We start from the raw sequence: 26,485 nt of genomic DNA on the forward strand, positions 1-26,485 counted from the left end.
AACCCGATTGTTTTTTTGGAGGAGAAGATGGCATCGAGAGCTAAGGCTATGGTTCTCCCTCCATGAACCTCATCCTCATGAAATCAACCCCGATTCTTCACCAACTCCGCATCGAGGAGAAGCTCCTCCGATCTTCTTCCGAGAATTGGTGCATCATCAACGATGGCACCTCCGATCCTACTATTGTTATGGGGGTTTCCGGGTACTCCATCGTCTCTCCATCTTTTGTGTTTCCTGTTTTGAGAGAAAGCTCTGTTTTTTTTTTTGTTTGAATTTGAGGTCTTGGCAATCAGGAAGGTCGCGGAGCTTGTAAATGTTGAGCCTGTGATCCGTGATGGAATTCCGGTGATCAGGAGGTTTAGTGGAGGTGGCACTGTCATTGTCGATGTTGGCACGGTTTTCGTCACTTTGATTTGCAGCAAGGGTGCTGTTCCTGGATTGCAGCCGTTTCCTCGTCCTATTATGGATTGGAGTGGGGGATTGTATGGAAGAGTGTTTGAAGGTTTTGCCGATTTTCATCTTCGTGAAAATGGTATGCCTGATCATCCTTTGATGATAAGTTATTTTGTGAAAGTTTATATTTTTAGTGTTCATGGGCTGGCTGCTGAGGATTTATGAGATTGTTAATGAAGTTGAATCATATCGAAACTGCTACTTTTGTTATTGTTTGCCACTAATAGAACATACCTGTGGATTGCAAATGCATGCTTTTAGATTCTGCCTTCGGGAGCTGCTCTTCTCTTATTTTTATGGATTCATGTAATTGAATTGTATGGGCATTGTTAATTTTATTGGTAATCTACATTAAATTTCATTCATTGAGGTTAAGGTTTCGCTGTTGTGGTAGTAAAAGATATGCTTAATTGGTTTTTTTTTTCCTTTTAACTGTTAGACTACGCATTTGGGAACCGTAAATTTGGTGGAAATGCTCAATCTATTACCAAAGATCGGTGGATTCACCACACATCGTTCCTATGGGACTATGATGTCAAGAACATGGAGTACTTGAAACAACCCATGCGAGCTCCTAAATATCGATTGGTATGTATCTCCTGGTATGCTTCTTAACATGACTGAATTATACTCTTATCATGTTTGCCTATTACTTTTTGGCCAGGTTAATGAAGCTGGCATGTTAGAAATTTGTTAAGTAGAATCCATATTGATGACCTAAAATCAACCTCATTATTTAATACATGTTTGCTTTTTCTTGTTTCCGTTCATCCTGGCATAAATTTATATTTAATGGGTCACCTTTTTATGTGTTCCACCCATTAAAAATCTTATCTCAAAATGCTGATAATATAATAACATTTTCTTTTATAGGGTTTTCTACAGTCTTCTGCCCAATCTATTAATTGTTGAACGTGTTGACTCTAAGATGCATTGTTTCTGGATTGTGAATATCCTTTCTGCTTTTGTTGCTCATATTGTTTCTTTTTCTTCCTTATATAAGTGGCTCGAAGGATTTCACTTTACTTGCCAATCTGCTGCTCTATTTGTCTGGCAAAACAACTAAATGCAATGTGTATCTCGTGATTTCAGGAAAGACACCACCTAGATTTTTTGTGTAGAATGAAAGATTATTTGCCATGCCGATCAACTTTCATCGAGAAAACCATTGCAGCTCTTAGCAGCCATTTCACTGTAAAACCTGTAGACAAGAAAAACAATCACTGATCCTATTGATACTAAGCACGTGAGTTCCACCAAGTTGTTAACAAAGGAGGACCTAGAAGCAGCACTTTCATCACCACATGAAAGCTCAGTAGTCCAGCAGCTTCAATTGTGACAAACATTCAATATTTAGATACAGTAGGTTTGATTCTTTTACCTGATTGCAGAATGTATTTAACTTTTAATGTTTCTCCATGTCGGTTATTCTAATTTCTCGTTAAATATATTACTTGCGGATGGCACAAAATATAACTGATCATATTTCCTTGTCAATCAACAAACTATATAATGTGCCATCTTGTCTTGATTTTTTGCAAGTTTGCTATGAAAAACTACAGCTGTAAAAAGCCTTTGTCTGATGGTGGCTACCATCATGTAGATTGGTCTCCACATTAGAGATTGAGCAGCTGAATCTTTCAATTAATAATCTTATGGGTGCATTATTCACATATAGTGAAAAAGGCTTACGAGGTTGATTGTATTTAGACTGAAGAAAATAGAGAAAAAAGCAAGTAGAAAAAAAAAATCAATGGAATATGCAAAAAGAACAAGGAGTAAAATGCTGTGTCAAGTACATCGTCTTTCTTTGGTTTGTCTGTCTTATTTTCCTCATTCAAACAAACACATGGAAACATTTGTCCTTCTACATTTTGTTTGTAGTGATATGTGTGCCTTAGAACTGCGTCGGTTCTCTGAGATATTTCCTTCAAAGTGTTCCTACTCCGAGGAAATCAATGAAAGGCAGTGAAGTGTTCATTGGTTCAAAGTGGCTATCTTCTTTGTTCTCTTCATAAGATGAAAATTCTGTAGTTACAATGCTGGATTGGTAACTAGTGTGTTGCATTGCCTCATTGGTTGAAGGATGATATGTAATGTCAATAAAAGACTCATCTCTTGACCTCTCCCAAGGCCAATTGCTGCCATATATGTATAGAATGTCATCTACCTTTGTACCTGAAAATCGAACCAATCAATGGAATGAAAATTTGGTCAATTTTATGGTAAACAGAGTAAAAAACTGAAGTGACTTTGTACTTTATTATTTAAGATTTCTGAAAGTTTATTTACCATGCTTACGTAAATGTTTTGGGTGATGCTTGCAAAAACCACAGGTTATTGTTTATTCTATATAAGCTACTTTTTCCAGCTTTTATGTTGACATGAGTGATTAGGACACATCTTCTCATATTTAAAGATTGAACTTGTTTTCTAGATTTCTCTTTTTCATTTGATATTATGATTGAAGTTGATGTGTAGATAGATTGCTTATGGCATTCCAAATTTCAAGACAGATAACTAAAATGTCAGAAACCATGCATGTAATGAACTTGAGAAACAGCAATTCAGAGCTTGGACAACAAGAATCAAATGAATATTTACCAAAAAAAACTCAATAAACTACAGCATAAAATGATAAGACAAAAAGGATATGGTATGAGGAAATCCCACCAAAGCTGGAAACTGCATTTCCTCCATTGTTCTGTTGTGACTGAGTAGAACCATCCATAGGACTAGAAAATGTGCAAGCTGTTCTCACTGAAGCTTCTTCCTCCATCTTTCTTGTTACATTTTGGTTCAACATCCTCCTCCTATTAGCACTGGACTGCTCCCTATACTTTCTGGCCATTAAAACATGCCACTGGTTCTTGACTGCATTGTCTGTTCTCCCCGGAAATAGCCTTGCTATCAGTGCCCACTTGTTCCCATAGAATCTATGAGCAGCCATTAACTTCTCTTCTTCTTCTTCACTGAATGCCATTTTATTGATCCTAGGATCCAGTTGGTTAAACCATCTTAGCCTACAACTCTTACCTATCAAGTTACCAAAATTCATAGCAGGAGTGAGTCTTTAATATAGAAGAAGCCGTGAAAGAGAAATCCTATAGAAGAGAAGGTATGTAAATTTTATCTTTCTTACCTGATCTTCCCTCTAGCTTCTCCGCAATGAGGTTCCAATTCTGAGGGCCATATAAAGCTACTAGTTCTTTGAGCTTGGAGTCCTCTGAAGGTGTCCAATGGCCCCTGGCACTGACCTTTGTGAAACTACAGCCAATAAAACCATTGTTCTTTTCTCCATCCTGGCTTTCTTCTTCCACACTGGCATTGTCTCTCTTCTTTAAGTCATTGGCGCAGTAAGGCTTGATGGAGAGAGAGTCCATTTCTTCAAGAACTACATTTGTAGATGAAGAAGAGGATGGATGGTAATTAGAGCTAAAGGAAACATCTGGTGCTTGGATGAATGTTCTCTTTGACATTGCTTCAATGTGCAGTGTTGCAGGGTTATGCTCATTTATAATACAGAGGAAAAGGAGAAGGAATGAGAAAATGTATGAAAAAATGAGGAAAGGTGGTGAAGAAGTAAAAGATACAAAGTCAGTCTGTTAACATGAGGACTATTTAGAATTTAAGACACTAGGATCACTAACCTTGAGCTTTTCCACTGTCTCCTTTGTTAAAGCTGAGTCTTCGTTTACCATATTAAGGACATCAAGGAGGCAGCTTGTCCATGGAAACAAGTGAAACAGGAACAGTGATATGACAAACACATGTTCTTGATTGCTTGGAAGAATCCAAGAAAGACACCATTACTTGCTCATCTTTGTTTATTATCTTGTTCAACAATTTCATTATGTATTCTTGTTTGTGAATTTGAGGCATTAGTTACTGCCAGTAGGTAAGTCCTGGAATTCAGTTTCAACGTTCAGAAACATTATTAAGGAGAGGTTTTCCTTTTCAAAGCCAATTCATTTGAGTCAGTGTGGTGCCCAGTGATAGAAGTATCATTTAATGGTGTGGCAACCCTACAACAAGAATGCACCCTCTTTGCAGGGGAAGAAGGGAGAAGTGAGGTGCTATTGTCCAGAAAACAACTGAGAGTTTTGGTAGGTGGAAAAATAGTCTAGACTGTAGATTTTTACCCCAATGGAAGACAAATAAATCAGTAACCTCTCCAACAACCCACATGAAATCATCTAAGTAAATGCATGCACATGCATTCATGGTTTTAAAGTCACAACCTGCCCTCTGAAATAAGCATTTAAAGATGCCTACACTCTGGTCTTTAAAATAGAAAAGATACCATTCATTTATTTAACGTCTTCTTGCAACTCTTGAGAAACAAACACTTGAGAAGCATTTCACAACTTGAAATGCTAAATGTAAAGGATAAATGTAGTTTTTTTGCTTAGCTTGAGTTAGTAATCAGTGTAAATTCAATGTGGCGACACCAAGGACTGTTGGCAACTGGTACGAAAACAGTACCTGGTGATGTTTAGCTGCACCTGTCTTATATTGACATACTAAACTTGGCTGTGTTTGGAAGGGCCAAAATTGAGCGGGTCATCCATGACCATGAATACTTCTTTTTCTGTTTGAAAGATAGAAAACAACCACAGGTGGAATTAATAATTTTGATGCCACTTGCCTTGATCTTATTCAAACAGCTTTCGGTTTTTCAGCTGATGTATAGACAAGCTGTTCTTGGCTATCTTCTTGATAAGATGATATTTTTCCCATAAATTATCTGTGGGCATATCATTTGTGGATAGAAGCATCGCATACTGTGGATCATCTAAGCTTAACATGAGTCTCAAATACAAATGTTGACATGTTCCTCTTGAATATTCTATTACAATTAGATTAAGGTATCAAATCTGCATTTCTACTTGTACTGTACAAGACACTACCCCTTGATGTACTTTGACTACATTGGTATGGATTGTAACAAGAACATATATTCATACAAATTATTTGTTATTCAGTAAGCTTAAGCAACACGCAAGCATGCTCTGCCACAACAATTCACTAGCAAATATAACAGGGATTGCTCTTTGCTTGATTGGAAATTAAAGCTATTGCCTACATAGCAAGGGTGAAAAAAACCATCAGAGAGGTAATTATGCTCAAGTTGATTACTATCATTGATTACCATCATATTCCTCTGCATATGTTTTTAATCTTTTTAAATTTTTGTTCCAGAAATACCATATTAGACTATTAGACAGGATTGTTGCCATTTTTAATCATGGTTGTGAGATTCAATAATTTTTTTGTTTTGAATTCTCATACTGATTTTTTTGACTAGATTATAAAGTTTGTATCTTAATTCAGTAGCTGCTAAAGTGTAGACAGATAAGAGAAAACAAAGTAGATGGCATTAGCTATAAACTTTATTTTTATCATAGTTGTAAGATGAAATAAGTTCCATATTCAATGCTTATGCCAAATGCCAAGTGAAAATGTAGATCTAATTCAATTTTTAAGGAAAAAAAATCATTTGCCTAGATCGTAAACTTTGTATCTTAAGTCACTAACAGGACAAAGTGGAGAGAGAAGTCACAGAACAGGGTGGAGGCCATTCCAACATGCTCTTTTATCTTAGTTGAGAAATGAGAGAATTCCAGCTTGAATTCTCTTACTGAATAACTTTGGAAGATGCAGATTCCAAACAGTGTTCTCTTTTTGAAGGAGATTGATTTATATTACGTCTAGATCATTAAATTTTTGTCTTAAATCAATATCTGCAAAAATGTAGACACAACAGAGAAAACAGTGGTATTTCACATCCAATTCTCATTGAATGACTTGTGAACATTCTGATCTACAAGTTGGTTGAAAATAGTGATTTATGAACATTCTGATCATAAACTTTGGATCTGACCTCAGTAGCACGGCAACATAGACAGAATAAAGTTATGAGATGAAACAGTTTCATATCAAATTATCATAATGCTCTTTCAAAAAAATAAAAAAATAAAAAATTAATCTCATAGGGAATGACTTGTGAAGATTGTGGATCTAACTTCAAGTTGATTGCATTTATATTATGTACCCAGATTGTCAACTTTGTATCTTAACTCAAGAGCAGCAAAAATTATAGACAGAACATAGAAAAATATAGTAGATTGCATTGCAGTAATATGAGAAAAGTTCTAATATACATGGGAAGGAGTGATTCATTTTTCTCTTCATGCTCTCATTATGTCTCAAATCTCACTCAAAATGCCATCTCCAACAATGTTACAAACAGAGCACCAACAATGCTTTCCAACACACACACACACACACACACACACAAACATATGTATATGCATCTAACGTGAGAAAGTTTGGATGATGGTGTTGTGCCATGGGTCTGACAGGTGCTGCAGGAGGTTCTCAAATGGACCCTTTCCAGTCACATTGTACTGAATCACAAAGCCCAGGAATGCCAACATTGCCAATCTCCCTGCAAACATACACATCAAGTTAAACTTTGTCATATAATTGTTTGTTTTACTGTGATCATGTTTAGTGATTGTTCATGTTTACCATTGGCAAGCTCCTTCTCCTTGGCTTCTTCAGTCGGCTCAAAGTTAAGCGGGTTAAATGGACCTCCAGGGTATCCACACTGATGCGGTGCCAAGCTATAGTTCTTAAAGATTGGGTCCTGGTTGACGCAGCCGGGGTTCTTAATGTCCTGCCACCTACGGATCTCGACGTAGTGGAACAGGATGAATTCGATCACAAACAATGTGGATGATGATGCGAAGTATTCAGCCTTCCCAGCATCAAACCACTGGGGCGCGTTTATGATGCCAATCTTAGTAAAGACCTCTGGGAGAAGCATCCCTGCAACGCCTAGCATTGCCCACCGGCTATTGACGAGCTCAGCCTGTATATACCACTTGAGGTTTTCCGGGTCCTCAGCAAGCCCAAGTGGGTCAAACCCATTGTCACCTGGCAAGCTAACAAAGAGTAGAGTGTGCATGCAAATGTTTTAGTAGACTAAATAACATTTTGGTATTTGGAATGAACACATGTTCTGATTACAACTATTGTTTTGTATGTTCACCTTCCATCAAGGTATGCAGGGGAGGGTAGACCGGGCAGCCACTCGCCTTTCTTGGCTTGTACCTTGAATGATTGTGAAGTGATTGCCGGGGAAGTCCTGGCAGTGAACTCTCTGGGTAATTTGCCGGATGAACCAGTTAGAAATCTTGATTTCGACAAGCATGGCCGGAAGACGGCGAGGGATGCTTGGCTTGTTACTGATGCCATTTCCGGTGTGAATGATTGTTGCAGTGATGGTGAATTGCTTGCTTGCTTTGTTATTGCTATGTATTGCATGTGAGAAGGGGTTCTTGTGGCGGGGAATGATGGGTTGAATCTAGCCGTTGGTTTTAAGAGATTTTGGGGATTGGACGGGTGAGATTCAATGGATGGTATAGCCGACCAATGGGAGCCAGTGGCTGTGATCTATTTCCTTATCTAATAGTTTAATCTGAGAATCTATTCCTGTGATTCTATTGGCTGGTTGCAAACATTTGTTATTTGCTTTGGGATGAGGGGGATCCAACATCATCCAATGGATGCATCACACGTGGCATTTTTAGGTTTAGATTTATTTTTCTAGACAAGATTGGAGAGCTTTGGGTATTCAATTGCAAATTTTTAGCCCGCAAGCCCATTCTTCTTTGGTGTACAATTTCTTTGATGATGATGATGATGATGATAATAATAATAATAATAATTTTTGCCGTTTAAGGTCGTTATGTATTTGTTAGAGTGAGACATGCTTTTACATTATCTAATTCTGTCTGTTTTATCAACTTTTTTTATTGTGTATCCTACCATAGTTAGTGGTTTTAATGTTGTTGTAACTCTTATTATCTTCTATGGTTTTAATGTTGTTGTAAGTAATATATGTGATTTATCTATTTTATTAAAAAAAAAAACCTACACCTATAAAAATTAATAAAGGATATCTCATATTACTGGTGGCATGGTAAATAACTTCTTATAACAATTGAGTAATTGAGGTGTCTGAAATAATGGAAGAAAAACCATGCTTTCAACATATTCTAAGGGTTTTTGAAAACAATGCATTTATTTTTCTCTATTTCATAATCTTATGTTGGATAATATTGATGTGGTGATTGTAATTTTGTTTATTCATATTTTACATATTATCTTATAAAGTCATCTTTGTATTATCAGAGTTTTGTTAAGTTTTTGGGGGAAAAAATAAGCTTTAATATAATGAAAATTATATGTACCCTGCATTAAATGAACTATTTTTTTACCAGTTCGTAAAGAGTGAAAAATTGGCAATTCTTCTACCCTTATTATGTGTTGTTATTTGTTGCAATTTCCTTTATTTATATTATAACCTCTGTTTTGGCACTATTGGTTCAATTTCTATACAAAAAAATAAATAAATAGAAGTATTACAACGAAAAATATTATTTAATTAGTAAAGATATACTATTAAATACTTCTTGAAGTTTGAGACGCAAATCACGCGACTCAAGTTCCGTCAAAAAGTTTGTTTGACCAGAGAAATCCTTTTAGGGGATTTTCTGCAACCACACTTGAGAATCTTTTTTTCACTTTTCAAAAATTAAAAAAAGAAAAAAATAAAAATAAAAATAAAAATGCCTTGTTTGAACAAACCGCATAAAAACACCAAATTTTTCTGTTTTAATAACAAAAATTGAACAAATATAAAAAGCAAATTCAGGATATAAAAATGATATAAAAAGAAATGAAGTATAACTGACTCATCTATGTTTTATGATTTTTCAAATTAAAAGCAATGTGATGTAGTTATCTGCATTCTATTTATTAAAAAGATAGTTAAAAAGTGCAAACAATATTCATACATATGCAGATAATAAACTACTAAAAGACATACTGAAACTTATTTGCATACTTTATGACCACAAACATGGTTTTAAACAAATAAATGAATAATACATACAGTTATATTTTTTTAAAAAAAAAAGAAAAAACAAGAGGTCACTCAACCAAATTCTTTGATTATCAAAGGTTGTTTCAGCAAACAATTCACAGCATCCCATGAACTTTACACACCCAACATAGAAACAAACAACACAACAAAGTATTCATGCAGTCAAACGCTTTCTAATTCCCAAAACATCTCTCTTTAACTCACTGAAAGATCTCAAAAACCACAAAAATAATTCATTACTGAACTTTGAAGTTCATACATCATAAACTCAATCCCATTTGGAGGGTGCTAATGATCCACCTCTTCCAAACAACAGCAACAATAAGTCAATAACTACTATTACTAAAAACTAGTACACTAACACAACTGATACCAGAAAATACTGAAGAGCAATCCTTAAAAACAGAGGCTCTTCTTCTTTTTTTGTCTTTCTACTTGTTGTCCTTAATGGAACTGGGTACCAGAGAAGGTCTGGCCAAAGGACCAGCCTGAAGGAGCAACATTCATGGAGGTCACAGAGTGACCATCACTGGTTGTCACCTTGAATGACAAGGCCTGGCCATTGAGATAAGTATTGCTCTGCCAGTTTTGTCCCCAGTTTCTAGACATGGGTTCCCATTTAGTCTTTGACCCTTTGATCATCACTGCATGCACATCACCTGCAACTCCAACATTAGTAATCAGCACCAAGTTGAAATAGGAGTGACCATTAATGGTGAACCTTATCCCTCCTTTCTTCCTACATGCAACTCTTCTATAAGAAACAGGGACAATCCCTGCTTTATACTGAGCAATGTGTTGAAAAACAGGTTGGGAGAGATCAAAATGGTGAAGAGGAGGGTTGCACCATCCACCATCAGTGTTTGAGAGAGAAGGATTAGGAGGACAAAAGTTTGTAGCAGTTATAACAATGGAACCTGGCAAACACCAGTTGGAATCACTCACACACTTGAGCTCATAACAAGCTCCACAACTGAGTCCATTGTTGAACAGAGCTGTGCTTAGAGCTGCTGTGTTTGTGCCATACCCTTGGCTGTACAAGTTACCATACCCACAAGCTCCACCTGTGTAAAAACAGAGTGTAAATAAAAACATATACTAGAGTATACTTTTATCAAGAATAAAAACAGTATATAACATCACACATATATATATACCCATTGTCCCAGAGGCATCACCACCTCCATAAAAGGTGGCATGAGCACTGGTCCAGCCAGCATCATAGCCATGAACAGAGGAGAAGAAGAAGAAGGAGAAGATGAAAGAGAGGAAGATGAAAGCCATTGTGGTTTGGTGTATGCAGGAGTAGAGGTTGAGTTTGGTGGGGGGTGATTAAATAGAAGTGTGGAGAGTGAGAGAGAGAGAGAGAAAGAGGTGACAGTTATATTGGAAAGTGGTAATGGTGAAAAGGTGCATGCAGCATGGGATGGGGTTGATGGAGGATGAAGGTGGTAGTTTCATACTCTCTGAACAGAGTTAACAGAATGGAAACAACAAAAGTAATACTGTGTAGCAGAGCCATGTGACTACTCCTTTTTCAACTTCTGATAAAATATTCGTCCAACCCTTTAACTGCTTTTATTTTTAAATAATAATAATAATAATAATAATATTGAATCACAATAATCAATAAATCAAGTGTTATCACTAGTCACTATTACTAACTCTTCTGTATAATATACATCTTTTAATCCAATTTTAATATCCTATAATAAACCGGGTTCTTCTAGTACTGAAATTTCTTAAACTTATATTTCCATTGAAATGTAAATAATTTGTTAGTTGTTTTCCTTGGAAAAAACTAATCTTATAAGGTGCTAATTGTTGAGTATATGTAAATAATTGGTCATCCATTTGTTCTGCCTTTTATAACGTTTTTTTCTAAAAAGAATTTTTTGTTTATACTGAGATGGAATTAAGCTTTCATCTATGACAGAATTAGAACATCCAGTGTCAATAAGTCCTAGTACATCTAGAATCCAGTCATTAATTTGAATTCTACACGGAATTTTTATACTATAGATAGGTGTAATCTCTGAGGTTGGGTTTGTTTCAAAATATTCTCCAGTTACTTCACCTAAGTTTTCTTTTATCGTAGATTCTTCTTCTAGGTTTGCTAGTTGATCTAGTTGTTCTTGGTATATCATCAATGTCAATATGACCAGAAGAAATTAGGTTATATAAGAAGTCTAGATTTACCAGTTGATCTAAGGGAGGTTCAAGAGTTAATTCATCGAATAAGCTACATTTACTAAATTCTAAAAGGTTTTCATGAGTTTTTTCTTGATATTTAGAAGGAGTTGGATTTTTGCAATTTCCACAACAAGATTGATTTTTTGCGTCAAAATATTTGGAGGCATATGATAATAAAGGTACTCCTATAAAACTAATTCCAGAGGAAGTTATAGTGCATCCATGAAAGAAATGTTAGGAAAGTAAGCTTAGCTATCACATTAGCATATAACTCGGAGGAACTTATTGGTTTTATAATCCCCGTTATAGCTAAGCGTATGAACTAGCTAAGGTTTGGTAAGGTATAGCTTTACTCCCACATTAGTAAAGGTACGGAGGAACTTACTGGCTCTGTAATCCCTACCTTTTACTAAGCGTATGGACAAGTAAAGGGTTTATACTTACAAAGAATTTTTAAGGAGGTTTTTCAGATATTTGTTGAAGAAACATTAGTCTGGAAAGTCTGTCTGCAAGATCATTATCTTTTCCTTTTATATGTTCAAAAATAATTTTATAATTTTTATTTAAAATTCTATCTTTAAAAGCCAGCCATCTTCTCTGGCTAATTCTTTTGCTATTTTTATTCTCAAAATAATATAATTAATTTGAATTTTTTATATTTAGTAAATTGTTATTCATGATAGTTAAATGGCTAGCCATAATATTTGAATTTATTGTTATTTATAATAATCCAAATATAATATATAAAATTTCATTTTGTAAAAAAATAAAGTATTTCTTAAGAAATTTGAGGGGTTTTAAAAATATATATTTTTAAATTTCGAAAAGGAAAGAATGGGAGTGGATCAGTACTTAGCCTTATTGCTGGGTCAAAGACTTTAAAAACAAGAAGATCAGTACAACATAAATTATACAAACAAACCATCAAATTGAAATACTTTCGCTATAACTTCCCATTAAATTAAGAGGCAATGCAGAGTACCATAGAGATTGTAACCACTCACTAACCATGGTACTGTACTAACCACAAGCATTTAAAATACTTAACTGACAGAATCTTTTAACCTGTTCTGCAATCAATCACAAGATTATTTTACTGTTTTTTTTCATTTTTAATTTTAAATCAAAAGAAATTTAAGCACATAAAACTTTTTAATCAAATCAAACCCAATCAAAATACAGAACTCATAACCCCATTCTAACCAAACCAAATCAAGTCAGTCAAACATACAAAGGGACCAAATGGTCCTAACCAAACCAAACCAAACCAAACCAAACCAAAAGAAGAAGCCATGCAGTGTAACCAAGTTACCAACCATGGTAAAACATTGAAAGCACAAGAAGAGAATGTGGTTGAGAAAACATCAGAGAAAGCTGATTCATTCTGCTCAACAGTCTTAAATACACATCCCATTAATACAATCTCTGTGTACTTGCACATGGGCAAGAACAGAAACAGAGCAGAACAGGGGATGGTGTTGTTGATGACACTGTCCTATTAGAAAACAGAAAACCAACCAACCAACTCACCTCATTCAATACACACTGCCATGTGTTTCTTGTTCTGTGTTTTCAATTTCCAATCACTTTTTTTTTTTAATTTATGTTTTTTACTTTTTACTGCATTTTTCTTTCTCTTTTTGCCATTTTGATTTCCTTTCCTTTCAAATGTTGTGAACTTGCCTTGCAACTTCTTAATCTGATAAGACACAGCAGTGAAGAACTATGACACCTCTTTCTTGTTGTGTATTGCTTTATGATCATAAGAAGTTAAATTTTTATTTGTTGTATGGATTTGTTTAATCTTAAAATGAGGGAACAACTCAATGATGTTTCAATTGAGTTATGCATTAATGGAATGCCTCAACTACCTACTCTTTTGTTTGCTTCTGTTTTATTAGCAACTGGACGATCCTAATTAATTAAATAAAATGATTATAGGTGTATGTATGTACAATATTGGTCCATTAATTAAATAAATCCTCAAGTTAAAACTGAAGAGTGGTCATTTCAGCTTTTTATTTTTAATTATATAAATAATTTATTTATATATGTAAAAGTAAATCATTTGAAAATAATTCATAACATGAATATATATATTTATATATGGTTCTTCAGCTTTTTCACCCTTGAGATATTTTGGGCTCTGTTTTTTCTCCACCATTTATATTCTCTCTGTTCAAAACTTCAAATGACTCTGATATTTGTCCACAACGAAAACAACCAAAAAAAGACAGCCTTTTGTTTTCCCAAAGCTCTGGCCCTCACACTCTCTTCACTCCCCATTCAAAATCCTTTTATCATTTTTCTCATCTTTTTATTTATTTATTTATTCATTCATTCATTTTTGAAGCCAAAAAAAAAAAACACCGTTGAAATGACCCTTATACTGTTATATTAATTCACTGAAACTAATGCACAACCACCTGAATTTCATTGAATACTTTAGCATGAACAAGAAGATGAATAAGAACTTGATTCCATATGATGTTCAATTCAAGAGCAACTCTTCATAGAAATTATTCTCTTATTAATTATTCTATACAACAAGCTTTATACATTTACAAGTGTAAAGCTGGGAGGAAAATGTGGGGAATAAAGTGAATTGTTTGTTACCATTAGATGAGAATTTTTAAAGAGAGGTGCCTATGAAATTTGAATCTTCAATTTAAAGGGTAAGGTGGTGGTGACTTTCCAATCTCAAGACTTTTTGACTTAAGAGATAAAAAGAATCATATATTTGAATTTGAATGGTTCTCATGCATGCTACTGAATAAATTAACACAAACTAATACAAAATTAAACAAACCACATTCACAAAAAAAGAAGGCTGATAATACAAATATATTACACTAACTAATAAACAATAATGTTACTTTTACCTTTATTTTAATTTAAATAATGTTATTCTTAACCCAAAACTAATAATGCGGGGATAGCTCAGTTGGGAGAGCGTCAGACTGAAGATCTGAAGGCCGCGTGTTCGATCCACGCTCACCGCATTTAAAAATTTCTTTTTTAAAAAATAATTTTTTGGTTTTTAAAAGAAAAACAAATTATTCTATAAATAATTAAAAATGCCCCCATGCAGGATCGAACTACAGACCTTCAGTTTACAAGACTGACGCTCTACCACTGAGCTATAGGGGCTAAATTATATTAGATTATTAACAGTATCAAATTTGTAAGCTATTATGGTTTAGTAGCAAGAGATAAGCTTATTGAGTTATTATATTATATTATTACTAAATATATATCATGTCGGCCTCATGAAAATTCTTATTAGATAAAAAGTCTCACTAGTGCCAATAATTATTTGTTATATGAGGGGACAAAGTCAGTATAAATATTGTAAAGTACAACTGTTCAAGTGTGCTTATCCCTCACGCATCAGTAATATTTGTAATTAAAACAAAAAAATAAAAATAAAAATAAATCATACTGGCTTGAGGATGAGGAGAAGGACTTGCTTTAACCTATAGTTGTTTAATATATTAATCGAGAGTCTTCAGTCTTGTATCGCGTGTGCAATCTCAACGATAATAAATGAACACATCTTATCACAAGTTTTCTTCTACTTGTTTCTCACCATTCCATAAGTTATACATCATATCCAGTTCCAAAGTCTTACTTACAATCAATCAATCAATCAATCCATTGTGACGTGACACTCCAAATATATTTAAGTGAAAATTGCCAAAAACCCCTACTAACTTCGCTTAAATTGCACAAACAAACCCCATAGTTTGAATACCCAAAAACCCTTTCCTTTTCAACTCCACGATTTTGAAACCCCCAAAGACGTAACGGCATTAAACTGAGTGTATTTAAAATTTTATGGATCTAAAATGCCCTTTACGCGAAGTCGTGCCGCACTCCATTTCGGCAGTGAGAGGAAGGGGTGGGTTTTTCTAGAGCATTACACTGCTTGTCTTCTCTCAACTCGCGACTACCAACCTAAGCTCTCCAGCTCTTCTCTTCCCACCGCAGCTCTTCCCTTTCCACCCGTGCCTCGAAGAAGAAGTCCCGCTGCAAGTATTCTGAGATTTCGTCACTTTGCAGCCCAAAGGTATTCATTATGGTTTTTTTGTTAACTATTCATACGTAAGAGACATTTTTTTCGGGTTTTGGTTTGTGATTTTTGTTTTTTTGTTGGAAGACATTGAAGTTTTCGAGGGGATTAATCGAAATGGGGTTTTTCGTTAGTCTCATGGGAGATGTCTCAGTTAGGGTTTTTGTTTTTGTTTTTACATTTTCGCCTATGATAATGATCGAAATGGTTTTCCCGATTGTCGTGCTTTTGTGTAATGTTTATAATCTACGCTACTCTTTCGACTGATATGGTTGCAGCTTGTAAAAACGAGGTCTCCGCTTAAACAACGAGCTTTTACCGCTTAAGTTAGTTCGTCTCGCTTAATTATTCAGATCTCCGCTTAATAAGTATACGCCATCGCTTAAAAATGATATCGCTGTTTAAGAACCGAGAAAGTTTACCGCTTAACAAATTACATTTCCGCTAACAATGTGTCGTTATCGTCGCAGCTTGTGATTACGGGCGGTCAATCTAGTTAACGGGCGATGCTACTCGACACCCGTAGTGGAGACCGTGGGTCGAATCGAAAGTTCACATGATCCCTCGACATCGGGGAGATCATCCGAAGGACACCGCTCACGTGACGTATCGAGCTGAAGTCAGATACCAAGAGCGGGCCCTTCGACTCTCCGTGCAGATACGATAACCGCACCAATAAATTCGGGATCGGGAAAGCATGCCGACTTTCGGGCCCGAAGACGTGGCAATCGTTTTCGCCTCGTCATGCGATGGGGAGGCAGACGTGTTTCGTAAGAAGAAAACACGGTCACTCAAGAGAGGTATTTATCGAAGACGACGAGAGACACGTAGACTCCATCAGAGCACTCTTCAAAGAACTCGCTGGATCGAGGGGAGAAGAGGAGAATTTTGCCAAACCATCGATGGGCGTACTTTCCGGGTACAATCCTCTTCCCAAATACCTCCCCGCTCGGCTCCTAACCGGATCGTTGATTATGCCGATGATCTACCCTGAACGGGGCGCACGCACGGGCGCAAGCGACGTACAGCTGGCTCATGGAGGACATACCACAAGCCGCTACCCGAGTGCAATCTAGATGCGCGGGAAGAAGACCAACACCGGGTATGTTAAGGGTCGCACTAGTAGCGCTTAACATCCGGTTTTACGAGTGACCGAACCGGAAAAGAAAGTCCGTCGAGAAGATCCCAAGGATGTCGCGCTACGTGAAAAATACTTTACCGGAAGCAAGTGTACGATAGAGACGAGTTTGTCATCTCTCAAGGAAAAGAGGTAATAATTCAAAAAAATATTTTTGTTTAACTCGTAGACGTTAACGCTTAACCATATCATTTACCGCTTAACTTTATTCATCTATCGCTTAACATTATAACTTACCGCTTAACTTTGTTCAACTACCGCTTAAACTTTTTAGTTTAATGTTTAATTTGTTTGTTTATCGCTTTAACACAATAGGTTATAACGTTTAAATATACGAGTTACATGTGTAAATATAGTTTTAATTGTTTAAACTAAATAATTTCGCTTAAGATTGTTTCGCTTTTACACATGCTAGTTTCCGAAATGGTTCCGCTGAACGTCGATGAAAGAAGTATTTGTTCGGCCAACCGCTCGGTCTGATGCTATCGCTCCCGAACCGCTGGCTTCAAAAGGCAAGATGAGAGGGCAACCTCTTCCCTTGCGCTACCGGACGCCTGCTCTCCCCGCCTGCAGCCAAAAACGCATTCGCCGAGGCCTGAGAAGCCCTCCCCCACCCCGCCCGACGCGGCTTCCCTCGACCGCCGACCCACCTCGAACGCGGGCGCCCCCACAGACTAGGCGAGGATGTCACCGCAACTCTCATGCAGCTCGCGATTTTGACGATCGAGTTCCTCGCTTGTCGCCGGGTGAGGTATCGAAGGCCGGTCACAGCCACAATCGATCGCGCCTTCCCTTCAAACAAACGAAGCACCCGGGACGGATACGCCGTCGAGTTCGACGACGAGGACATCATCGGGTGGCCCTTCAAAAGACGGCCTCATTCAAGAAGCTTGCAAAAAGAGGAAAACAATAACGCTCCCGTCTCCACCCGCGTCTTACCGACGATGAAATAATAGCGGCACTCATCGGCAGCAGCAAAGACCATCGGCATCGATGTTGTTAACGCTGATGACATGCCCATCACGCTGGAGGAGATCAAGATGGCGACCGAGTTCTGTCACGGTGGAAAAGATCGTCGACTCGTTGTCGACGACATCACGTACACGCGTGGAACCGGCGACCGACAAGCGCGGCATCAAAGATGGACACAATCCATGAAGAAGAACAACCGCATAACGCTAGTGTCTCCCATCGATGATGCCGCCGTGAACTCACTTGGTTGAGAAGGTCGCTGAGTCTATCCTCAACGGCGGGAATTCACTTGCGAACTAACGGCCGATCGCGTCGCATCGGGCGCATACAATCCCACAAGAACAAGAAGCATGTAAGGGAAGTGTCTCCTGCTGATGTCAGCCTGGCTGTTCCCCATTAAAGGAAGCCAATAAAAAGTAGAAGAACTTCGGAAAATCTTCATTCAAGAAAAAAATACGCCGCCAATCGCGACTCAATAAGTACGAGCAGGAGTTGATAAGGATCTTCCTCAACCGCCTCATGGACAAGTAAGTTTGAAGTTTTTATGATATTGTTTAAACTGCTTTTAGTTACCATTTAAGTAGCAGCGTTAACGCTTTAAAAATTCTACGATAACATTTAACTTATAAGTGATACCCTTTTAAATATTACCGCTACTGCTTAAACATTCAATATAGAATTTAAAGTTTATACTTTAACGCTTAATTTTATACTTACAACATTGTTTACATGTCTTTGTCTCGCTCAACCACAAAGACCGTCAGCGTGGAAGAAACGACTCGCCGCAGACCACACCCGGGCCAATCTATTCGACCGCCGAGGGAAGGAGATGGTCACGCATCGACGTGATGGGACGCATTCAGTATGTATCTTGTAAAAAGACGATCGAGCGAGTGCCATATCGTTATAAGAGGCGCGCTCCATCACACGGCCACTGGCCTTGTTCATGTCAAAGCAGGCGACGACGCATCATGAATCCATCGATGGCTATGATTGGAGATGCCGCCAAGAACTTGTATGAAGTGGACATCGCTCATCCTCCCGATAATTATGAGTGGCCACTTCCATGTCGCTCGCTCCCTCGACAATGAAAAAAACAAGAATACAGTGCATTATTCTTCATGCCAAAGCGAAGAATACGATAAAAAAACGCGCTAGAAATGGTAAGTGCTTTTAATAATTTGTGTTTGTGTAATATTGTTCGTAAATAATCGGCGATTCTAATATGAACTTGTATATCTCGACAAACGGAACCTATTCGACCTCCAGATCGACATGGAGTTAGGGCGAGTCGGGCTGATCGCAGAAGTACCCGCTTGTTCACGACTAATCGAAGCCCCACGTACGTAAAAAAGGGAAGTGTCGATCGCAGTCGTCTATGTCATGCGGTTTATCGAGCAGCCACTCACGCTGAGAAGCTACGGTATCATGCAGACCGACATCCTTTATCTCAGGGACAAGGTATGTTTCCCGTATACTTAGGGAGGGAGGGCACCCAAGCATCACAGATGAGAGGGAGTCTTCGTAGTGGTTCTTAGTCATTCTTTTTATATTTGTATACACGATTCTTTCTTTAATAATCCGTATTCATTGTTTAACATACACTTTCGGTGTTTAAGTATATAGTTCATCGTGTAAATATCAACGTAATTAGCTTTAAACTCCGCTTTTCATCGCGTAAAACGAACCGAGGAGGAGTGTACGCAAGCTGGGTCATAGTCATCAGATAGGTGTAATAGTTTCAAATGTAAACCAGCTTTTAAATTCAATTCATTTTTTTCCAAGAATCATGATAAAATTTTTGTCAATGTAAATATACATGTATCTAAATTCAATTAAATTCATTCTGCTTCGCTTTTGAGGTTCCGTTTTGTTGGATGATATTGTAGTCCCGTAGGTACATTATCGGGTAGGGTTCTGCTTTCATTTTTCATTTTCATTATCGGGCTAATATCAACATTCATTTTTAATCAGATAATGATAACTTTTCGCCCTTTAACTTTCGTTTTCTCGCTTTTAAGTTTAGGTTTCTCTGCTTAAATTTAATATTTTCCGCTTAAAAATATCCTTATTATTTAATAATATCAATGTAATTACAACAAAAATATACTTAATATTTTCTCGCTTTAAAAATATCCTTATTACTTAATAATCTCTTATAGAGTATAATGTAATGTTCCGATTTTTATGTGCGACGGGAGTGGAAACGCTTGGGGAACCGAGGCGTATTAATTACGCTGGGGAACCGCTAGCACCATCCCGTCAGACATTTTAAGCGGATACAAATTTATTTTTAAACGATAAAAAAATAATGCTTAAACAGAGAATAAAAATATTTAAAACGTAAGAGATATATTTAAATATAAAAGTTCAATATTTAAACAATAATAAGAAGTATATACACAACGCCTAGTTCGGCAATGTATTCATTCCACGATCCGCGATCATGACTCAAACGCGGCAATGGCTACAACGCAACTTGACGGACCTCTGACGCCACGACTCGATCCTCTTTCGCCTAGGACACCCAGCGTTGTCTTCGCTCACAAAGTGTCGCAAACGCAGTCACGATTTTCATCCATCGGCCCCGCTATCGTCTCAGTATGGGGAATATAGCTTCCTTATACGCCATTTTTGAAGTCGAAGCTTCCTTCCACAGATACCCTGTTTCTGCTCTTCAAGAATTTGAAGTCAAAAATTCCTTTTGATCGCAAAAATTCCTAAGTGCTGCCTCCGAAATGTTCAACGCCTTCAAAACATTGTCCAACATCCAACGACAACACTTCGACTGATCGGATGAGGAAGGAAGGCACGCCACACCCTCAGCTCGCCATGATGTGGAAATGTAAGCGCCAGATTCGAATTCCCCGCCAACACTTTAGTTTAAACGAACACGATCAATATTTAAACAGAGACACAAAAATATTTAAACGATAAACGTAAATCTTAAACGTTAAAAACAAAAAGGTTAAATAATAAGTTAATAAGTTAATCGGAGACAATAGTGTTTAAAATGGAAAACTTGATAAATGTAAACAGATGACAAGGATAATAAACAATAATTAACTTCTACAACTATATAAACATAAACGAGAAGAAACTTACAACGAGAAGAACTCGCTTTCGTGAGGGACACGATGCCACATCATCCGCTCCCCAACAACAAGATCAACAATGTAACATTTGAAGATGGAGTGCACGTGACACACGCTACTGAAGTCAACCTCGCTTTTATATGAGACATACCGCTTTTATGTCCATCGGGTGTGATAAACTTCACCCTCGACACGGAAATATCGAGACCCTCATCGCCACATATTTCAGCCTAACACTCGATTCCCAAGAAGTCGCCAGGAACATTAGCACTCGCCCCTCCCCGTCAGATCTAGCAATAGCACAAAAAAACTCTCCATAATTTAACTCCGAAGAGCTAAAAATCGAATACACCAAATGAGAAGAAGAAAAAGAAGAAGAACAAGAACAAGAACAAGAACAAGAAGAACAAGATATGAGCCTTCTAAACTTTGTTTGAGAAAAAGCAGCAGTGAGGCAAAAAATTTGAAAAAACTATGCATAAAGAAAGTTATGATCGGGCGCCATTTTTTTCCCACCTTTTACAAGGGCAAAAAAAGAATTTCATATCGTGGACCCACTTCAACTTACCGGCGGGGGGTTAAAAGGAATGTAAAATATAACGGAGGGCTGTCCGGGGTGTGCAAAAGTTGGAGGGGATTTTTGGGAAGTTTTGAAAATTACGAGGGGTGAACAGTAATTTTCCCAAAATTTAAATGTATCCTTTCTTTTGTTTTAAATTCATTGCTGTATGGCAGTTGGACTCCAACCCAATCCCATCCCTTTGAAGAAAAATTTAACACCAGCTATAATTTTATGCATAATATCATGAAAATTAGGTTTAGTTATACAAACTATCATCTATCCAATTATTATTTACTTTGGATTTTTTTTCTTTTTTTAAAAGCAAACACCATTGCTAGTATACAAATACTTGAGTATGAAAACGATTTTCTTTTTACTATATAAGAATGCGACGTTTTTCTTTACATCTCTATTAGAATTATTTGTCAAAAAATGAGTTTTAATTTAAGTTAATGACCTACAATAGTTAAACAAAAATAATACCTTCCTTAATATTTTCTACATGCTTCTTCCCTAATGTTGGACGATCAAGATTTTTCTCCTGTTCAAATGTTCGATATATGAAGATAATCTTGTGCAAATATGAATGAGTTGACAGACTTAATATATAAAAAAACGTAAATGTGTTTGACATATTATTTCATTGATTTTATGTCAATTTCTTTCACTCCTAAATTTTCATGTTGTTTAAATAAAAGATGTAAATCTTATAATACATTCTTCCTTTTCAAGAGTTACTTGTATAACAAAAGCAACAAACATCTTGTTCATGATAACAATAAAAACCACATGTAAATTATGTCAGCACAAATTACCGGAGATCAATTGCACAACAATGAAAATGGAGTTAAGACCAGCAGAAATTTGCTTACAGTTTCAGGCTTCAGACAGGGATTTCATGGGCAACATGGTTTCCAGCATCAAAATACAAACTTTAACATCATGTTGATGATCCAAAAAGCTGATATTTCCACTAATTCAACATCAGAAGAAAACCCGGGTAATGGAACCGATGAAGATATGAAGCATGAACTGTAACTTTGTCAATTTAAGGTGTCACTTTATCCGAAGAATGACGACAGGGTGCAGTCCTAGAGTGTGCAACTGTTACCTGATCTCCGAAGTTTCCGTCCCATCAAGCACCTTCGATGAATAAAAAACCACTTTTTCTTCGAATTCTCGGCCCAATCCTTTTCCAGAACTCCCCTTCAGTGATAGTTGCCTCTTGAGCCGATTCCGATTAAGTAAAAGCATATTAGCTCTTTTAGGTGTTTGTAAAGCCCTCTCCACACAATCTCCAACTTGGCCACAAGTCCAAACTTTCGAGGAGGGTCCTTCCTCCCCTAATGGCTTCAATCGAGGGACCCCATTCTTTAACCTGCAAGCAGCCCACTGCTCCCAAACATTCTCCTCTGATTTCTCACATAGTGGGCAAGGAGGGTCGTGTTTTTGAGTTTTCGATGTGGTCCGCTCCAAGCATTCCGCATGAAAAACATGCCAGCATGACAGTACACTAACAACAGGCATGTCCCCATTTCGAACAATTCGGCGAGAACCCCACGGTGACCTCTGTGAGAGGAACCTCTCACAAAGGCAACACTTGGCTCCTTCATAAATGTTGCTATATGAAAGACTAGAGCATTCAGCCTCCACTGTTTCAGAAACATCAGCAAGCTCAATGCTGCTAGCACTGCTCCATTGACCAGTTCCTCTCCTGGAGGAGCCACCAAACTCAAACTCCCCGGGGGAATGGAGCTCAGTAAATGCTTGAATCGACTTAAAATCAGAGGGAGGACTGCTTTTTGAGTAAGTAGCTGGGGTAGAACCAGTGGCTTCTTCACCTTCACCGGTGCAGTCTGTGAACGGAACTGGATGAACTGGCTTTGACATAAAAGAATAGCGACTAGAGAAACTACGACGGGAGGGAACATGAGCTTTCAGTGTGTTCTCATATTCACTGCCATCTGAACGAGAGGATGTGGAACCTATGCTTTGTGAGAATCCTGAAGTTACCTATACAAGCAAATAAGAGTAAGAAGCCACATAGGGTGAAATCAGGAGCTTTTTTAATCTAACAACGAATACCTCTGGCAAACGGGAGAAGTTTAGAGGACCAGATGCTTGCTCTGGCAGAAAATAACAAATGTTAGTCAAAGAATTATTTAAAGAATAACAAAACAAACAACATTTTTTATGGGCTCCCAAGTAGATATATTGATGTCTTATGCTAATAATACATAGAATGGTTCTATGTAAATAATTAAAGGATGTTCAATCAATGTTTAACAATTATGAAAGAAGTTCTAGTGTGGGAATGAGGTCGGTTTTCACTAGCCCATACCCAGTTGGATTGGCAAACAATAAAGACAGATGTTAGGTAGATAATGTGATTCTCAACTTCCAGCCATGACAATTTGCAGATTTTTACGTCATGAACTTAACCTGCACTCAACCAACCATCAAAATACAAGGATAGCATGGAATAACTTTTAGTCTGTTTTAATTAACTTCAAGCTCAACTCTATTCACATCAGAGGTGGGCGTAGAGGTGGGCATATACATGCAACCATATTATAAAGGGAGTGTCTGGATGTTCAGCAAGACTAACAGTGAAACACCCTCCAAACAATAAATATAGCGAGAATATGAGTAACAAAATGCATCTTTTGATGAGAAGCAGCCAAAGGGTAAAAGCCAGAAGTAGATTTTATGAACCCAGTGAATAGAACCTACTCATGTGGCCTGGGAATGGGATGGTATTTGTGATATAAAAAACTAATTGAACAGATATTTGGCAAGGAAATCAGTGGCAAAACTCATAAGGGCATTCTTAATGTTAGACCAAGGCAAGAATATGAGGATTCGAATCTGTGAATAAAGGGTAAAAGCTATAATGGAAAAACAAAAGACAAGTTGGGTGTTCCAAACACACACCTTATTTTATCAGTGTTATGTATCCATTAGCAGGCAGATAAAAGTATGCAATCCTGATGAGCTACAATAGACATTTCGTAGATTCTTTAGTGTCTCCCAGTATACAGGATGGGCCTTAAGCTATCAACCATGAGACCATGATGATCTTTAACAAACTAAGACATATAAATAAATGACTTTTTTGTTTATCTTATCTGTTGAAAGATTTTTTTTTTTTTTTAAACCTAACTGCCACCAGATTTCCGCTGTTTGCACAAAAAAACACACCGCACAACTGATACTTCTCTTTTGGTATACTGGTCATCTATCTGTCCAAAGAGCTCAAAGATTTTAGTACAACTAAATTATGGAAACTATTCTAAGACAAATTAGGAAGCCCATAAATGCAAAATTATAGAATAAGGCCACAATAATGAAGCTTGAAGCATCGATATCTAATGACCTGTGACAACGGCAACTAAACCATTTACCAAAAGTAGAGTTCAGAACACTCAGCACGACAATCTTGCCAAAAGCTTGCCCAAAGGAAGGTGTATTACACTATAGCACATTTCATCAACATAAATCTCATTCACATCCAAACCTTATTGGTTTGGATTTAGTAATTTTAGTCTATAGCAGGTATTGAATTTTATTTATTGTTTTGTTTGAAATCCTCGATGTTTTCTCACGTAAAACACTCAACAAAGTTTTGCAGCACCCTATCGTATTCACCCACTAGAAAATCACATCCATCAGGATGAGATATAAAATCTGTCTCATATTATTCAGAATGAGGCAATAATAGAAGCTAACAAGTAACAAATAATACAAGAACAAAAACATAATTATAAGTATAGACTTGGACGGACCACTCAATAGTTTATCACAAAATATGATACTGCTTTAAATCAATGCTAAAATGTCAAACTTCTTAGGGGAAAAATATAGTGTTCATGTTAAACATATAAAGCACCCCCACTGGAAGAGGTCCACTCCTTTACAGGCCTTTCAGTACCTCGACCCGCTCAGTAAGCAATATCCAACCAGACAAAAACATATACAATTAGATGGGAAAGCAGAGAAATCTGATGACAAGAAGTCATTGAGTTGAAGAATCAATCACCATGCAAAAGAAAAGTCCCTTGCATAACATGCAGCAGATAATGCAATTAAAATTTTGCTTTATCGCTTGAGGTGCATTTCTATTTTCTACAAACCCTTAAGCTTTCCTTCCTTATATTGTCTGGGCACCGCTAATCATGCTGGACATATGCCAGAATGGTTCCATTTCAAATGTTCATATTTTACAAAGTTACATTAATATATTTTGTTTTATAAGCAGCACAAATAATTACTACTACTCCCCTTAAGCATTACATCCATCTAAACCAAACCGCATGACAAACTTACCACCTTAAAGAATTAAAGAGAGGCATTCAATGCATAAAAAAATTAGCTTATATTTTTAAACATCCGCAATGGAACAAGTGGTTGTAGGTATTTCACAGTGTGGACGCCGACAAAAAAATCATCAATTATCAACCATTGCCCACTTGGTACACCTTGAGAAACTCCCAAAAACTACTCAAAAACTGAAACCTTAAGTTGAAATAAATCTAAGAAAAAAAAAAAAATCAAAGAGTTGTGGCATACCTCTAGTATCATCGTCAAGGTTAACACCTATGGCCGAGGACGGAGTCAAATGGTGGTAAAGAAAACTATCCGAGGGGCTGCCGACATAGGAACCAACACCATCGGACGGGGAATACCTGTGGCTGTGTCCAAATTCCCCTCTTTCACCTCTCAACCAGTTCCTGCTCTCTTTACTATTCGAAGAATCACCATGCGACCCCAAAGACCGACCTTCAGAGCGAAACCGGAGGTCCCATCTCCGCGAAAGCGGAGGGGAGAAGCTGGAGTTGTTCTGCCAGAAGGGCTCACCTCGGGCCATGGACCAGTCTCCACTGCCAGTGCTCGACCCATGCGGCCTGGCAGCCACGCAACACAGCGACCCCTGTCTTTTGCTACTCCTTTTGCAAACCCTATGCAAGCAAATACACCCCAATCTACCAATGACCAAGCAAAATCTCCATATAAACAGCTAAAGGACATCGAAAGAGAGAAGAGG

At 37.2% G+C, this 26,485-nt stretch overlaps 5 protein-coding genes and 2 non-coding genes across 8 annotated transcripts; 2 read left to right on the forward strand and 5 right to left on the reverse strand.

Moving 5' to 3' along the window:
• The first annotated feature begins 62 nt into the window (after positions 1-62).
• On the forward strand, positions 63-2,422 carry LOC120260860 (lipoate-protein ligase LplJ-like). The gene is given in 6 exon segments (XM_039268435.1): positions 63-202; positions 294-532; positions 893-1,041; positions 1,546-1,671; positions 1,673-1,815; positions 2,338-2,422. Coding segments are annotated over 5 exon segments (774 nt in total). The 3' UTR covers positions 1,793-1,815; positions 2,338-2,422.
• On the reverse strand, positions 2,352-4,271 carry LOC120260858 (transcription factor MYB54-like). Of its 2 annotated transcripts, XM_039268433.1 has the most exons (4): positions 4,104-4,271; positions 3,596-3,847; positions 3,127-3,489; positions 2,352-2,631 (listed from the first exon to the last, which is right to left on the reverse strand). In XM_039268433.1, the coding sequence occupies exons 2-4, from the start codon at positions 3,834-3,836 to the stop codon at positions 2,384-2,386; spliced, it is 852 nt and encodes a 283-aa protein (XP_039124367.1). In that variant the 5' UTR covers positions 3,837-3,847; positions 4,104-4,271; the 3' UTR covers positions 2,352-2,383. The 2 variants fall into 2 exon arrangements, with proteins under 2 accessions (XP_039124367.1, XP_039124366.1); XM_039268432.1 differs by lacking the exon at positions 4,104-4,271 and having other exon boundaries at positions 3,596-4,084.
• Positions 4,272-6,568: 2,297 nt separating this feature from the next.
• On the reverse strand, positions 6,569-7,760 carry LOC120260859 (chlorophyll a-b binding protein 4, chloroplastic-like). Its single transcript, XM_039268434.1, has 3 exons — positions 7,511-7,760; positions 6,988-7,403; positions 6,569-6,904 (listed from the first exon to the last, which is right to left on the reverse strand). Exons 1-3 carry the CDS (start codon positions 7,714-7,716, stop codon positions 6,771-6,773), a joined length of 756 nt encoding a protein of 251 aa, XP_039124368.1. The 5' UTR covers positions 7,717-7,760; the 3' UTR covers positions 6,569-6,770.
• Positions 7,761-9,824: 2,064 nt separating this feature from the next.
• Positions 9,825-10,865, reverse strand: LOC120260861 (expansin-A15-like). The gene is made up of 2 exons (XM_039268436.1): positions 10,567-10,865; positions 9,825-10,473 (listed from the first exon to the last, which is right to left on the reverse strand). Exons 1-2 carry the CDS (start codon positions 10,691-10,693, stop codon positions 9,854-9,856), a joined length of 747 nt encoding a protein of 248 aa, XP_039124370.1. The 5' UTR covers positions 10,694-10,865; the 3' UTR covers positions 9,825-9,853.
• A 3,666-nt stretch (positions 10,866-14,531) lies between these two features.
• TRNAF-GAA lies at positions 14,532-14,604 on the forward strand. Its single transcript has one exon. It is a non-coding gene; the product is annotated as a tRNA-Phe (tRNA).
• Positions 14,605-14,680: 76 nt separating this feature from the next.
• Positions 14,681-14,752, reverse strand: TRNAT-UGU. The gene has a single exon. It is a non-coding gene; the product is annotated as a tRNA-Thr (tRNA).
• A 7,796-nt stretch (positions 14,753-22,548) lies between these two features.
• LOC120260228 lies at positions 22,549-26,323 on the reverse strand. The gene is made up of 3 exons (XM_039267669.1): positions 26,011-26,323; positions 23,527-23,567; positions 22,549-23,454 (listed from the first exon to the last, which is right to left on the reverse strand). Exons 1-3 carry the CDS (start codon positions 26,306-26,308, stop codon positions 22,549-22,551), a joined length of 1,245 nt encoding a protein of 414 aa, XP_039123603.1. The 5' UTR covers positions 26,309-26,323.
• Between the last annotated feature and the right edge of the window lie 162 nt (positions 26,324-26,485).

The sequence above is a fragment of the Dioscorea cayenensis genome, chromosome 5 (assembly GCF_009730915.1).
Source record: "Dioscorea cayenensis subsp. rotundata cultivar TDr96_F1 chromosome 5, TDr96_F1_v2_PseudoChromosome.rev07_lg8_w22 25.fasta, whole genome shotgun sequence".
Lineage (NCBI taxonomy): Eukaryota > Viridiplantae > Streptophyta > Magnoliopsida > Dioscoreales > Dioscoreaceae > Dioscorea > Dioscorea cayenensis.

Coding starts and splice junctions, on each gene's coding strand:
- LOC120260858 (XM_039268432.1), bottom strand. CDS start 3,932: ATGTCAAAGAGAACATTCATCCAAGCACCAGATGTTTCCTTTAGCTCT. Junction 3,490..3,595: donor GAAGCTAGAGGGAAGATCAG/GTAAGAAAGATA, acceptor GTAACTTGATAG/GTAAGAGTTGTAGGCTAAGA. Junction 2,632..3,126: donor AAATGCAGTTTCCAGCTTTG/GTGGGATTTCCT, acceptor TTCGATTTTCAG/GTACAAAGGTAGATGACATT.
- LOC120260859 (XM_039268434.1), bottom strand. CDS start 7,716: ATGGCATCAGTAACAAGCCAAGCATCCCTCGCCGTCTTCCGGCCATGC. Junction 7,404..7,510: donor CCTGCATACCTTGATGGAAG/GTGAACATACAA, acceptor ACTCTTTGTTAG/CTTGCCAGGTGACAATGGGT. Junction 6,905..6,987: donor GGAGAAGGAGCTTGCCAATG/GTAAACATGAAC, acceptor GTATGTTTGCAG/GGAGATTGGCAATGTTGGCA.
- LOC120260861 (XM_039268436.1), bottom strand. CDS start 10,693: ATGGCTTTCATCTTCCTCTCTTTCATCTTCTCCTTCTTCTTCTTCTCC. Junction 10,474..10,566: donor TGATGCCTCTGGGACAATGG/GTATATATATAT, acceptor GTTTTTACACAG/GTGGAGCTTGTGGGTATGGT.
- LOC120260228 (XM_039267669.1), bottom strand. CDS start 26,308: ATGGCCCGAGGTGAGCCCTTCTGGCAGAACAACTCCAGCTTCTCCCCT. Junction 23,568..26,010: donor CCTTGACGATGATACTAGAG/GTATGCCACAAC, acceptor ATTTTCTGCCAG/AGCAAGCATCTGGTCCTCTA. Junction 23,455..23,526: donor ACTTCTCCCGTTTGCCAGAG/GTATTCGTTGTT, acceptor TTGCTTGTATAG/GTAACTTCAGGATTCTCACA.